General features: G+C 40.1%; 1 protein-coding gene across 1 annotated transcript; it reads left to right on the plus strand.

The window, feature by feature from the left end:
* Positions 1 to 3,880: 3,880 nt before the first annotated feature.
* On the plus strand, positions 3,881 to 16,178 carry LOC121388552. The gene is made up of 6 exons (XM_041519973.1): positions 3,881 to 3,998; positions 7,983 to 8,227; positions 10,612 to 10,759; positions 13,153 to 13,364; positions 14,508 to 14,628; positions 15,571 to 16,178. The coding sequence occupies exons 1-6, from the start codon at positions 3,929 to 3,931 to the stop codon at positions 15,729 to 15,731; spliced, it is 957 nt and encodes a 318-aa protein (XP_041375907.1). The 5' UTR covers positions 3,881 to 3,928; the 3' UTR covers positions 15,732 to 16,178.
* Positions 16,179 to 16,632: the final 454 nt, after the last annotated feature.

Raw genomic sequence — 16,632 nt, forward strand, 5'->3', positions numbered from 1 at the left:
CTGCGTGTGTTTGTTTTTGTGTGTGTGTGTGCATGTGTGTGTGTGTAGGCTATTTATACCACGGCCGTAGGTGTACATCAGTCGTGGATCAGTAGTTAGGACGGGAAAACCCCCAGAACCCACTGAGTTCGATCAATTACAACCCACTCGCTTGGAGCAAGTGTGTGTGTGTGTGTGTGTGTGTGTATGTTTGTGTGTGTGTGTGTGTGTGTGTGCGTGCGCGCGCGTGCTCTCTCTCTGTGTTTGTCTGTCTGTCTCCCTCCCTCCCTCCCCCTCTCTCTCTCTCTCTCTCTCTCTCTCTCTCTCTCTCTCGCTCTCTCTCTCTCTCTCCTTTTTATTTTACCCCATAATAACACGTGTAAAACACAATAAAAAATAAAAAATAAAACATAATAAAACGTATAAAACAGATTCACAGACAATATATATAAGATGTACAAATGCTGGCTACGCCAATGACGTAAATCTGGAAGGGGCGAGTACTCGCTTGAGGTGCTTGCGTCGCAGGATCGAACCACCTCGATGGATATATTCAGCTGATTGTTTTTTCTCGTTCCAACCAGTGCACCACAACTGGTCAAAGGCCGTGATATGTGCTTTTCTGTCTGTGGGATCCTTTGCTGCATTAAGAAAAATGTAGCGGGTTTCCTCTGATGACTACGAATCATAACTATCAAATGTCTGACATCCAGTAGCCGATGATAATTTAATAAATGTGCTCTAGTGGTGTCGTTAAACCCCCCAAAACAACAACTTTCAATCTGGAATATACGGAGAATAATTAAACAATTTTACGTGTAGGACATGAACATATGAGACAACTCAAGCCTAAATAAACTCTTAAGCCAAGACATGTATAGCCGAGAGAATGTGTTTTAATGTACATTGTTCATGCTTCCCCGTGATACATAGGTTACTATAGATGTAACGAAATCGCCCGTTAAGATTTCCAGCCGCACACTGCTTCTCAGTTTATAGACATGATTGTCGAATTACTTTTAAAGGTGCTTGTTTATAGCTGCAAATGGCCCATTTCACTTTAAACAAGGTTTTTCTTTGTACTTTTTCTTTTTTCTTTCTTTTTCCATTTATTTGTGATAAATAACTACACATTAATCTATTCCACACGTTGCGTATTTAACGTATCGGTAGAATATAAAAAACATAATGTGCGGCAATTCTGCGTAAACTCTGGCTTACCTAAGGTACCGCGGGACATAGCCCAATGGTTAGGCGCTCGCTTGATGTGCGATCGGTCCGGGTTGGCACATTGGCCTATTTCTCGTCCAGCCAGAGTTATATCAACTGAGATGGTGCATATAAAAGACCCCTTGCTACTGATGGAACCCCGCCCGTTATCGACCTCGGTTGGGTTGTTAGTGCTCTCTTGCACTTGCCAGCGCAGGCGGTGCTCTCTCCCACCCACCTCTAGCCTTGTCCCAAGACAGGCGTGCGCTACAACATCTTGTTCTGAATGTGCACGTAAAACTCCATGACCTGACCTGACTAATGGACAAATGTAGCGGGTTTCCTCTCTAACACTATTTATCAAAATTACCAAATGTTTGACATCTAACAGCCGATGATTAATAAATCAAATTGCTCTAGTGGTGTCGTTAAACAAAACAAATAAACAAACTTTTTCATGCATAAATGCATAAATATTAAAAACACGTGTGAGAAAGAAAGGGAGATGGGGTGGATCGGTGATTGTCTAGCGAAGGAAGGAAGGAAAGAAATGTTTTATTTAACGACGCACTCAACACATTTTATTTACGGTTATATGGCGTCGGGCATACGGTTAAGAACCACACAGATATTGAGAGAGAAAACCCGCTGTCGCCACTTCATGGGCTACGCTTTTCGATTAGCAGCAAGGGATATTTTATATGCAACATCCCACAGACAGGATAACACATACCACGGCCTTTGATATACCTTTGATATACACGGCCTTTGAAATAGCCCAATGGGCTCACCGACGGGGGTCGATCGCAGACCGACCGCGCATCAAGCGAACGCTTTACCACTGAACTACGTCCCGTCGCTTGACTAACAACGTCTGTTAGGCTAATAATGTTAATATTAAAATATTAATGTCCCCTCATTTTTTTGTTGCGAATTGTAATCCACCAGTTAAGTTTGATTCCTACATCGCTGATAAAACCGGTTAAACAACTTGATATTAAATGCTAATTTATACCAGAAACGTAAAGTAAATGGGTCACAGAAAGTAAATATTGGAGATAACCACGACTTCTTACGAAAGTTACTTACAACCAAGAGGCCATAGAGTTCTAGACAAAGTCGTGCATTCCGATTATAAAGTTACTGTATCTGTAGTTATGATCTATTTTTAAAACATATTTTTGCATAAACTTGAAATCTCCGTTCAGAAGTATTTATGCAGGATAACGGGTTTTTTGTTTGTTTGTTTGTTTTTATCATTATTTTATTTTATTTTATTTTAACCAACTGATTGTTCAATAAAATCTCAGAGTGCCACACCTTATTCGTTTCCACTGGAGCAATTCGACGCCTGGACAAGAGTTTTGACTTGCGCTGATGGACATCTAAACTAAACGTCGTATATTGTTAATTTTATTGTCGTCTAATGACGTCAAATAAAATTAGGCCTGCACACTGAGTTTACAGACTTTACGTCCCACCAATAAGAATGCAGTTTTAAAGGTATGTTCATAGTTGATCGTTATTTACTATCGTTTTCTACTTCATTAATTTATTCTCATAGACAACAATAAATAATAATGATTTAAAAAAATTAAAAAATTAAAAAGCAAATAAACGCGCAACACACACACACACATCACACACACACACACACACACACACACACACACACACACACACACACACACACACACACACACACACACACACACAACAACAAAAAAACCCAAACAACAACAACAAAATACAAAGTAATCAGGACAATATAACATAGTCCTTGACTTTACCGGGGAATGGACAGATGTCCCACACTCCAGCCCCTACATACTTGTGGGCCTCCTGCAGTCAAAAGTGAAGAACGGTCTGCTTCCGGCTCATATCGCCCCTCCCACCCCCGCCCCCCTGCCCGTCGTGGATATCCCTAGAAGAATTGGTTACAAACAGTCCCCATTCAGGCAAGGATTTAGTAGTCAAAAGTGTCCGTCTCCCGAACTTTAACATGGTCCGAAAATCCTATAATTGCATGTAATTCATTTCAATTTAGTTGGGAAGATTATCTTGGTCTATTAGCATAGGCGTCGGAAGATTAGTGTGTATGTGTGAGTTTGTTCCACAATTCTGTTTAGAATTTTCCGCGACAATTGATCAAGGAATTTTACTGAACAATTTTCTTTTATAATCGATTATTTGAACATCCATTGTTTTTTTAACATCGTCCTGAACATTATACATTACTCCCCACTTCCAGTTGAAACTTGAAAATCGAATTAACATATATAGATATTTCTCTAGTTGGTGGTATTTTCTAACGCCTACATTTAGCTATTGCTGGATGAAGATGGCCTTTATATAACGCAGACAGACAGACAGACAGACAGACAGGCAGACAGACTTACCCAATATCCATGTTAGTGTACTTTATAATTGTAGGTGCCTTTTTTGACGTTGTAGTCCTTTCTAGAAAAATCTTTCAGACACCCCAGTTATTAAATTAGAAACGGCGACACTGGGCAAGAGGTCGGGAAGTAAAAAAAAAAGAGAATAATAACCGTATCCTAGCAATACTGATCCCCGCCCATCGAAGGTTTGGGAGATGGGGACTATGAGATCTTCTGTCGCATACATAGTTCAAATGACAACAACACGGATTTAGAATAAGCTATGCACATAAAACAGGTCTAAGCTGGGAACGTGTTTTTCTTCTGCAGGGTATCCCGAGACGTTCAACCAGTGCGCCATGTTTAGGACTGGTTATAATGGGAGACGCTGGCTATACTGTTGGTTTTGTACAGTACTACTAAACACAGGTAGGTTAGACAGATCGTACACCTTTAAATAATTATACTATTATTTTGTTATCTAATTAACGTATAATACTAGTTGTGCTTTTGTTTGTGTGTATCTAGATTCTCTGTCTCTGTCTCTCTCTTCCCTTTCTCTCTCTCTCTGTCTGTCTCTCTCTTCCCTTTCTCCGTCTCTCTCTGTCTCTCTGTCTCTCTCTGTGTGTGTGCGTGCGTGTGTGCGTGCGTGTGTGCGACATACAGACAGACAGACAGACAGAGACAGAGACAGAGACAGAGAGAGACAAATAGAGAGTAAAATCCAATTAGGACGATACTCACAATACTGACACGAGACTGATATTTTAAATGAAATATAAACGGCTCTCTTTAATAGTCAGAAACATGTCATACAACTGGGACAGTCTCTTTAATGTTTTATATGTAAGGGCGGGTCTAGGACTGGTTTTCACCAAGGGGTGTCTGCATGCAACTACTTCAAGTAAGTGGAATGTTTCGCCATGAGCTGATGGTTCGGGTTTATCCCATCCATCTAGGCCATATTCCGTACATCCACGAACTGTATTATACGAGTATATCAATATAATAGTTTATGTTTACAGTATTATCTACAAAAAACAGTTTCATCAAAGTATAAACAAATATGTAAGTACAGACTATCTGCGCATAGTCTTTCAGTGGAAACTGGAAGATATACTAATACTGACAGAGTATGTAAACCTGTAATTTGAATGTTGTTGAAGATGAGCATCATTTTATTTTGGTCTGTCCTTTCTACAATACCATCAGATGCAGGTACATAAGGAAGGACATGTTTTATTTAACGACGCACTCAACACATTTTATTTACGGTTATATGGCGTCGGACATATGGTTAAGGACCACACAAATATTGAGGCGAGGAAACCCACTGTCGCCACTTCATGGGCTACTCTTTCCGATTAACAGCAAGGGATCTTTTATATGCACCATCCCACAGGATAGCACATACAACAGCCGTTGATATACCAGTCGTGGTGCACTGGCTGTGACGAGAAATAGCCCAATGGGCCCCAGGTACATAAGACCATATAATCACACCAGACCATCCTCTTTTAAACTAATACAGCTATTGTCCATTGATATAATGTAACGCAGCTAATAACACTGTGTAAATGTTTACTAGAGGCAACCACGCAGAGATATGATAATATGTATGTGAGTATATACATACTCTTTACTATATACATACTCTTTATTATATACATAGGCCTACTTTTTATTATATTGATAATTATTATTACATTTTATATTGAATATGTTCATCACTTTCCATGCAATGTAAATTGTTTTCCCTTTTAATTATATATATATATATATATATATATATATACACACACACACACACACACACACACACACACACATATGTAATGCCTATGAACTGTATGTTTACGGCTAATAAAGTATAAGACCCCCTCGAGCCATGGATTCGCGCCGGATGCTAAACACTACTCAAATTAATTACTCATATCATAGGCGTGGCTTCTAAATTATCCGACCGGCCTCGGTGGTGTCGTGGTTAAGCCATCGGGCGTAAGGCTGGTAGGTACATGGTTCGCAGCTCGGTACCGGCTCCCACCCAGAGCGAGTTTTAACGACTCAATGGGTAGGTGTAAGACAACTACACCCTCTTGTCTCTCACTAACAACTAACAACTAACCCACTGTTCCTAGACAGACAGCCCAGATAGCTGAGGTGTGTGTCCAGAACAGCGTGCTTGAACCTTAATTGGATATAAGCACGAAAACAAGTTCAAATAAATGAAATTATCTACATGACATATTTTCACTTTAGAGGACCGTAAAAATATATATTATATATGATTCGGTGATAGAATTTTACAACACTTCATTTACCTCTATGAAGAGGGATGACAAAGTCTCAAGTGTGTGTGCGTGCGTGCGTGTGAGTGCGTGTGTAGAGGGAGGGTGGGGGACAAGCACATTTTTTTACGGTATATAAAACGAAAACACTACTTTCAGCTTTGAGTGAGGGAGTGAAAAAAAGAGGTTTTTTTAACGACTCCACTAGAGCACATTGATTAATTAATCGTCGGCTATTGAATGTCAAACATTTGGTAATTATGACTCGTAGTCATCAGAGGAAACCCGCTACATTTTACCTAATGCAGCGAGGGATCTTTTATATATACACTTCCCCACAGACAGGAAAGCACATACCACGGCCTTTGTCCAGTTGTGGTGCACTGTTTGGAATGGGAAAACCCCCAGTCAGCTGAATGGATCCACCAAGGTGGTTCGATCCTGCGACACAAGCACCTCAAGCGAGCACTCAACCGACTGAGCTAAATCTCGCCCAGAGGTGAGGGAGTGATGCATATCCCCCCCCCCCCACACACACCTCGGTTTCTATGGACATTGGTTCAGACCAGTCTCTTGGTTTATGTTTCCAGGGCAGCGAGTACCAACTCCTGTTGGCAAAATGCGCGTAAAATCATGTACCGTTAACGTTACCGGAGAGATAATTTATAGAGCTCTGGTGCTAAATGTAGTGTGATTGTACCTGTTTTACACATCGTTAATTTTCGCCACAGCTCGTGTTGTCGGTAAATATCACGTGACTAAATAAGGCTCAGATAAGCGAGTCGGTCGATATAAGTAGTTTATATTCCACATTTCTCTCGGGCTGGCTCTAGTCCAGTGGTTACTTCGTTATTCAACTTTCTACTGTCACTGGAAACCTTGTGGGCCTCGGACCTCGTCGGTTCGATTCCCACAAAGAACCACGGATGCTGTCTAGTCCTTTTTTCTCAACCTTTTTCATTTTTTTTTTATGAAAACAAAATACAATGCCTTTTAACCTTATATGTACCTAATAAATAAGACACATTATAATATATACATTGTAATTTGAAAACAATTTTGTTGGACACGAAACGTTATATTACTTTATCGAATATTGAAGATGAGCAAAAGACAATATAATCTGTTACACTACATGTACTTTATTAAATAGAGTAGTAGTTTGGTTTTTGATGTTAGCGATTGATATTTTATGTACTTTATTTTTGATGGCCAACCAGACTATGTTTTTATTATTCATATGTGAACATGGAAGTAAAGTTATTGTATTGTATTGTATTATCTAATTTTACAGTAGGCCTAAAATAGTTTATCAAGCGTTAAATTCAAGGTGGTTTTTTTTTAGTGTTTGGTTACGTGTTGATTTACATTTTATAAGTTATAATAGTAAAATTATTTATAATTAATTTTGCAAAAGTAACGAATAAACCGCCTGATTAAAAGTGTGATTACAAAGATAACAAAATGGTGTTGAAAAATGCTCCGTTCTCTATATTAATTTGTCTTTATCAACGAACGACAAAACAATAATCGACGATTTTTATCTTTTAGAGGTTCTTTATTAACTTTACTAACTTGAATGCAGATAAAAAGTGTAACATTTTTTTTTTATCATAGTTAATTAACTGATACAGGCTGGTTGCAAAGGTGACCAGTGGCCTAATTCACTAAACTCTCGCAACTTTGCGATCTCGCAGTGTAATGCTAAAAGACTTGCAAAGAGAATGCTTTGTTGTCAACCAGAGCCTTAGAGACCTTTGTGAATTAGGCCCCATGGTTTGAGCTGTACGTGTATATATAAAAATGTATGTGAGTAGAGTGTGTAGTGTGCACGTGTGTGCTTGTGCGTGTAAATGTTTGTATTTTAATGCAAATAGCTAGTGTTCTTTGGAATATAGATAAGCGTACCTTTTTTTTTCAAACAAAAAGGACTGGTTTTGGTATTTTTGAACAGGCAGGTTCTCAGCGACAGAGAGCTCGCCTGAGGTGCGATGGATACTAGGATCGATCACCTTCAAAGGACTCGTGGTTTTTTTGTGGGTTTTTTACGTCCCAACTAGAGCCAACTAGCCAAAGTTTAAAATGTGCTGATGTATTGTTAAACAAACATTTCTTTCCTTTGCAGCTACATTTCCTCCGGTATTCACTGCGGAATGCAAAGTGGAACTATCGCCTTACTATGTCCCTCAGACGCTCGCCAGCTTTAACGAAAACGTAGGCCACAGTTCGCATGGTGCGGTGAATAAAACGACAGGTTTTAGCCATCTTTGGGTGACACGGTGTCGAATATTCAGAGAGAAGCCGAACCCGACTCAGAAAAGTATTCTGGTATCTGCCACTTTAAATGTGGATGAAGAAATATTGTACAAGGTAAACACTGGAAACATTAAGTATTAAAACATTTTTTAAAAGTTATGTGTATACATGTATATACAATGAAACCTGTCAAAACCGGACACTCTGTAAAGCGGAATTCGCGGTTTTTTGCGGCCCCTTTTTGTACAGAAGAGAACCTCTCTAAACCGGATAATTAAAAAAACAGGATTTTTTACGTGGTCTCAAGAGTGTCCGGTTCAGAGGAATTTCACTGGTTTTTTATGGCACATTCATAGCCTCTATTAGAAACATACTTATCTGCCCTTGATTTGCATGCGGCCCAAACATGCACTAAATAACTTCCGGCGCGTTCACGCTCCAGTCGCTTGCAACAAAGGCTAAATGTTGGTTAAAGCTAAAAATATATTTGGGGGTTGCAAAAGAATATTAAATATGTTTTTTCCCCCAAATAATGTTTTATAGATTCTTTTGTTTAATTTGAATATAGCACCTTTTTATTTTTGTCTTTTTTTTTTCTCTCCATTTCTTTGTCTTCATTTTAATTCAAATAAAAAAGGGAACCGAACGTAGCCGAGTGACAGGATAGCATATACCACGGCCTTTGATATGTCAGTCCTTGTGTACTGGCTGGATCGAGAAATAGCCCAATTGGCTCACTGACGGGGATCGAACTTAGACCCGCTCTAGACCGACCGTGCAACAGGCGAGCGCTTTACCACTCGGCTACGTTCGGTTCCTTTTTTTGTTTGAATTAAAATGAAGACAAAGAAATGGAAATACAAGAGAAAAAAAGAAGCTTTCTCTTGAGCTAGTGATATTTGGATGTAAAGATAATATTAAAACAGATAATGATTTTGACCTGCTACTATTATTAGCTAAATATTTTATATATAAATGTAAAGTGCAAAGGGTCCAATTAAATATTATACATTTCCAAAACGTAGCTAAACAAAGATATAATGTAGAAAAATGTATTTATTTTAGTAAGAACAATCTTAATAAATTTTTCACCAAATGGTCAGTGTATTATTCTCTCTTTGAACAGACCTAATTTTTGTAACTTTCCTTGTGCATCGTCTTGTTCCCAGCGGTCCACGCATTAATAATAATAATAATAATAATATATATATATATATATATATATATATATATATATATATATATATATATATATATATCATGTGCGTATTTTAAATATTTATGTACGTCGTTCATAGAATGGAAAAGGATGAGAGTGTGGGTTTTGGGTTTTTTTGTAGTTTTTTGCGTGAGAGAGAGATAAATGGATAGCTACATTGATTAGATATATAGTGAGAGAGAGAGAGAGAGAGAGAGAGAGAGAGAGAGAGAGAGAGAGAGAGAGAGAGAGAGAGAGAGAGAGAGAGAGAGAGAGAGAGAGAAAGAGAAAGAGAGACAGTGAGAGAGAGAGAGAGAGAGAGAGAGAGAGAGAGAGAGAGAGAGAGGGAGGGGGGGGGGGCAGGGATGGAGAGGGGGTGGGGGTTGGGTTTGGAAGCCAGTACCCTAAAGTATTATATTATGTTGTTTTATTATTTTTATGTACACAACCCATGTTTTACCCTTGGCATGTGTTGTTCTAATTGTAATCAAGGGGCTGGCAATAATAATAATAATAAAACAAATCTTCGGCTATTGGATGTATCGATTGCCCTGTGACGTAAACATGAAATTGATTTGTTAATGACGCATAATAAGTTAAAAACAAGTAAAAGCGTTTCGGACGAAAATAGGTTTTAGTCGGAAAAGACGTCTAAATTCATTTTAAACCTGGTATTATGAGGATATGAAGAAATAGAATACGACATTCATATTCGTAATGCTAGGATTAGACTACCAGCTGCCAGCAGAAAGTTGGCCAACTCGACGATTGAGTTGTAATTTCCCCGACTTACGACGGGTGCGCTCAGATTAACAATTAATGGGTTATACGACGAAAATAAAGTTGTAATCTTGAGCGCCCAGACTAGCAACTGGACAGTCATAGAAGTTGTGACAGCAAAAAGTTGGTCAACCTTTTGATGGCAGGTGGTAGTCTCACACTAGCATAAGATATCATTTATCTTACAACTTGTTTAAAATCGTGGGGAGGGATTTAGCTCAGTCGGTTGAGCGCTCGCCTGAGGTGCTTGGGTAGCAGGATCGAACCACCTCAGTGGATCCGTTTAACTGATTGGATTTTTTCTCGTTCTAACCAGTGCACCACACTGATCAAAAGCCGTGACATATGCTCTCCTGTCTGTGGGGAAAGGGCATATGAAAGATCCCTTGCTGCTGATGGAAAAAATGGAGTGGGTTTTCAGAATTATCAAATGTTTGACATCCAATAGCCGATGATTGATTAATCAATGTGCTCTAGTGGTGTCGTCAAACAAAACACAGTTTGTTTTTTTATATTGCAGGGCGCGCGACTAGTGAATCTGCTGACCAGGTTTATTCCACATGATCTGTATGACAGTGTAGCGGAATCAATGTCTGTGGGGATTTACAGCGAAGGACACGAGCACCCGGATGTGTTCCCCGAATACATGCCCATAGAAGAGTGTAAAGGTAAACCATTAGAAAAAAAAGGGTTAAAGTTTGTTTTGTCTAACGACACCACTAGAGCACATTGATTTATTAATCATCAGCTATTGGATGTCAAACATTTGGTCATTTTAACACAGTCATAGAGAGGAAATCCGCTACATTTTTTCCATTAGTAGCAAGGGATATTTTATATGAACCATCCCACAGACAGGATAGCACATACTACGGCTTTTGATATATCAGTCGTGGTGCACTGGCTGGAGATAACTTGGTCATGATCATGGTCATAGGGTTTAACATGCATATTCAGAGCAAGCTGTTTCGCCGGCCTCTCCGTCCAGGACAATTTTTTTTTTTTTAGGGGTGGGTGGGTGGGGGGTGGGGTGGGGGATCGCCCGCGCTGGCACGTGCATGGGCGCACATCAAGCATGGACGTTCGGGTCGCTCGACCAGGGTCGGGTGCGGGCGAGATTTGGGTTTGGTGCTATTGATTGAATGTGCAAATGTCCCGTAGGCTAATGCCGGTGTCAGACTACCAACTGCCACGACGGAGTTGGCCAACTCACAGAGCTAAAGACTTCTACGACTTTTCAGTTGCAAGTCTGAGCGCTCTTACAACTCGATTCTAGTCGTATACAACTCCTACGACGCAGTTTTATCCGATTCCAAAAATGAATCGGGCCCAACTTTAGCTGGTAGTCTGAGCGCTAACTACAACTCAACCCGACGGCCAGTTGGCAGTCTGAGCGTATTCCCAACTCAACTGGGACGTCGGCAATCAACCAACCACAGCGCAGCACGTTGGCCATGTGACAACATCCACAAAAAGTAAACATAGCGGACAACTTAAAAGAAGAGGAAATGGTGGAAATGTGGCGTTCCTACCCTGTGTTATACAACACATTTTCAAAGAACTATTCTAAAAGATTATTATACTTTGTTGGCTCTTTAAGCCTAAGGATGGGGAGAAGGTTTTCAAAAGCACCTTGCTCCCCTAGATCAACAATATGTGGCCTAACCCACGGTCGACCATTCCTCCTCAGTCTCCGTTTTCTGCGAAGTCTGACAATGGCGACCGCGGCTAGACCATACATAATATCCATTCTCATCTGTTTCATCTACATTGATCACGTGTGCATGCAACGTCATACAAATGACATCACGATCGTGATGGATTGCCAACGATTAGTTTTTAGTCTGAGCGCACCAGTCGTTAGTGGCGAGTTGAGCAAAATACAACGCAACGGTCGAGTTGGCCAATTTCGTCGTGGCCGTTGGTAGTCTGAGCCTGGCATTGGACTACCAACTGCCAGCAAAAAGTTGGCCAATTGACGGTTGCGTTGTCATTTCTCCAACTCTCGACTTACGAAGGTGCGCTCACACTAACAACTGGGCGTCACGTGGAGCTATAATGCGCACTCATACTAGCAATAAATGTCGGGCCCGATTCATTTACTGAATCAGATGCGACAGCCGTCGTAGAAGTCGTAATTCTATGACCAGACTACCAACTGCCAATAGAAAGTTGGCCAACTTTCTGCTGTCACGACTGTCCAGTTGCTAGTCTGAGCGCTCTTACAACTCGATTCACGTCGTATAACCCATTAGTTGTTAATCTGAGCGTTCTTACAACTCGATTCACGTCGTATAACCCATTAGTTGTTAATTTGAGCGCTCTTACAACTCGATTCTCGTCGTATAACCCATTAGTTGTTAATCTGAGCGTTCTTACAACTCGATTCACGTCGTATAACCCATTAGTTGTTAATCTGAGCGCTCTTACAACTCGATTCTCGTCGTATAACCCATTAGTTGTTAATCTGAGCGTTCTTACAACTCGATTCACGTCGTATAACCCATTAGTTGTTAATCTGAGCGCTCTTACAACTCGATTCTCGTCGTATAACCCATTAGTTGTTAATCTGAGCGCACCCGTCGTAAGTCGGGAGTTGAAGAAATTACAACGCCACTGACGAGTTGACCAACTTTCTGCTGGCAGTTGGTAGTCTGAGATTAGCATAACGGGGAGAGGTAGCACCTCATCCGGAAAAACAAAGTTAAAAAAAAGAAAAGAAAAAAAGGACAAAAACACCCAACACAAAAACAACAACAAGAACAAGAACAACAATAACAACAACAACAACAACTTCAACCTCCCCCAACCCCCCCAAAAAAACAACAACAACAACAACAACAACACACAACAAAAACAAACAAAAAACAACCCCAACAACAACAAAACAAAACAAAAACCGACAAAGACAAAACAAACAACACCACAAACAGTGCCCCATTTAGTTTAAATGTACATTTTGTGTCTAACTGAAGATCATTTATTCCTGTTTCTTTTTATACTCCACGCTCTCACCCCACCCCTAGTTATTTCAGACCAGGTGATTTTGTTGCTTTAACAGCTACTTGTAGAGGTGACTGCAGCAAAACGTGCACGGACCGAGGTATTCAGATCTCTCAACAAATCTCGTATGACGGGAGACGGGTGGTGGTGCCTGATGGAGACAAGGACTGCCCTTTCAGGGACCCAGTAACGAGGCTACAGAACCTTCTCGTCAAGGAGTTTGCATCGTCCTTGTTAAAGCATGGTTTGACGGATACGTATAAACGTCAGGTACGTGGAAAACACAAAAACTAAACATCAAAAAGAAAAGAAAAGAAAATAAGCACATTTTTCTGCTATAGAAGTTAGTTTTGTTTAACGACACCACTAGACCACATTGATTTATTAATCATCGGCTATTTGATGTCAAACATTTGGTAATTTTTACATAAAATCTCAAAGAGGATTTCGCTACATTTGTTTTCCATTAGAAGCAAGGGATCTTTTATATGCACCATCCCACAAACAGGATACCACATACCACGGCATTTGATATACCAGTCGTGGTGCACTGTTTGGAACGAGAAACAACCCAATGGGCCCACCGACGGGGATCGATCGTACACAAACCGCGCATCAGGCATGCGCTTTACCATTGGGCTACGTCCTGCCCTCTTTGTGCTATAGATGATGTACTCCTCTCTCACCCCATCCCTAGTTATCAGATATTTCAGACTGAACGACTAAAAAGATTGTAAAAAAGAAGACTATTCCTTATTTGTAATGATTTAAATGAACAGTGATCAATTCCATGGTAACAGGCATGTCTAATTGCTTCCACCTTGCATGATATATTGTATTGTAACAATATATTCTGAATAAAATATTAGTGGGGTATTTTAAGCGGAACCTATATCGTTATGTCGATCTCTGTAATTTCGAAGAGTTCGGGATATTTCGAGGTCAAGAGATTGTTCACCTACAACTATTATTTTTCTCGAACTATCATATTCTCGAGGTCGTTGATTCTGACTCTTCCGCATTAAAATACTGATACAGGGCGGGATCTAGTTCAGTCAGTAGAGGTGCTTTGGTAGCAGGATATGGTATGTGCTGTCCTCTGTGTAGGAAAGTGCATATAAAATACCCTCACTATTAATGGAAAAAGATAACAGGTTTTCCCTGAAGACTATGAGTCAAAATTACCAAATGCTTGACACCCAACAGCCAATGGTTAATAAATAACCGTGCTCTAGTGGTGTCGTTAAAGAAAACAAACTTTAACTTAAAAAAACCAACAAAAAAAAAAAAACAAAAAACCCCCAGCTTTAACTTGTTTTAACTTTGTATCGATGAAACCGGTAGATGTGATGTTTTCACATTATTATTATTATATGTACATTATTAATTGTACATTTTTACTTTTATTTTCAGCTTGAGGAAGCACACAAATCGGGTCTTTCCGTATGGGTGGGCAGACCACCTGTTAACAGATATTTTCAACAAGCCACGCTTTCCTGGTTCCAAGCCACAAAGCTGTCGCCAAGAGTAACATGTAAGGCCAGTTATAAAGCATAATGATGATGATGACTAGTTTAACGTGCCCATATACCACTAGGGTTTCAAACACGCCCATCCCGAGTCCTACCTCCGATAAGATCGGTAGTCCGACTCGGGATGAGGGGGGGGGGGGGGGGGGGGTATAGTGTTGAAAATGGGCATAATTTTTAAAAATAGCAATTAGTAAAAAGGTTAATAGAATAAATAAAACAATTAAAAAGTTACGAGCCAAAAAAAACAAGAATTGACTGCTCGGCCGAATATTTATATAATTTGGAGCATTTTAGAAGGACAGTCCAAAAATAAATAAGAGAAAGAAGAGAGGATCGGACTATTTAATCATATTTCAAAAAAAAGTAATTTCGACATAAAATTTGTAACGAAGGTCTAAATATTTAAAGTCCGATCTATATGTCCACGTGAGTGGCCTCGTTACGGCCGTTAGTGTGCGGAGGCTGAGCCTACGGCGAGCTGAGGAGCGGTGTCACACTCAGGGACGGGAGCAGATGACGTCTCGTGGACAAGTCTTGGAGGACGACTTCGTAGCCGGCGCCGCAGATCGTCTTGACGATTGGATGGATGGTGGTGTTGTCCATTTCTTTCAGTAGAATTGCTTGGCGGTAGATCTTCTGGCGCCGGTGGGTCACGATGAGTCCTGTCCTGTTCTCTAGTATCCTGAAGGGTGTGGAGCTCATAGTGGCATCCGTCTGGTAATGGGCTGTAAATCGAGAGCACACGGTACGATTTCTAAACGAAATATAACCAGCTTTACAAAGTGATGTTCGGCTTCTGCTCACAGTCAGAAGTTTATCACATTAACATTGCAATCAGTGCAAAACTTGAAAATCGAAACTACATACTATTATATGTGGTGTTGGACTCTCATCGAATTCGCTGATTCAGTTATAGTTATTTTTCTTTGGTTTTTGTTTTCCAGATGGAATGAATAGATGTTCTGGGGGAGTGATCTGTTATGATGAGCAGTCTTCGAGACAAAACATGAAAGAAACCGATGCCCTGCTGTACAGTGTACTGAACGCGATATTCAACAATAAAAACAGTTACCTTATTGGTGGTATCACACTCTGTGAGTGGTGAAATACGAACATATATTACACATGTCGACTGAAATGGGGTTTTTTGTTGTGTTTTTGTGCGGGGTTTTTTGGGTTTTTTTTTTATCCCAGTGCCCCCTTTCCTTTCTCTCCTTTGAATTCCATCTCATTTCTTCCCGATCTGGCAACTCCTCCTATCTTTCAACTTCTTTCGCTGTCCATCTCCACATCCCAGTCCTTGTCTCTCCAACCGCGACAGGTGCTTGTCTTTTGTAGCTATCTGTGGCACACGCCTGTTCTCCTTCAGCTTTTAGCTGTAGGCTTAGTCTGACCACTTCGGGGAGTGTTCAGTAGTTACTTCTGGCATTTTTAAGAGGCACTTGTAACCACCTACTATGCACCCCTACTACCGGCGGTCGTTTCGACTGAAATGTTAGTTATTATGTGTACGATGGTTTCGTTGATAATACCACTAAATGATTAAAAGTAACTCGCGACTTTCTTGTTTATTTTTATATTATTTAAGTATTTTTTTTATTCATAATACAGTAGTAGTAACAAGGCCTGTATAGCTCCATGACCTACTTACATAGTGTTAACCGATACCAACGCTACACAAAGAAACCCGACGTCCCTATGCGAAACGAAGCTGTGCTGTACTTTCTTCTATTTCTCGTCACTGGTCAAAGGCCGTGGTATGTGTTATCCTGTCTGTGGGATGGAGCATATAAAAGATCCTTTGCTACTAATGGAGAAATGTAGCGGGTTTCCTCTCTATGACTGTGTTAGAAATGACCATATGTTTGACATCCATGGTTTCTGGCATATGTCATATGTAGATAGACCGATATATATATATATATATATATATATATATATATACTCAAAGGCAAAAGTTATTGTGACATGGATTGTTTGGAGTAATAAATTTGTGAATGGATTTA

This window comes from Gigantopelta aegis, chromosome 1, assembly GCF_016097555.1.
Source record: "Gigantopelta aegis isolate Gae_Host chromosome 1, Gae_host_genome, whole genome shotgun sequence".
NCBI lineage: Eukaryota > Metazoa > Mollusca > Gastropoda > Neomphalida > Peltospiridae > Gigantopelta > Gigantopelta aegis.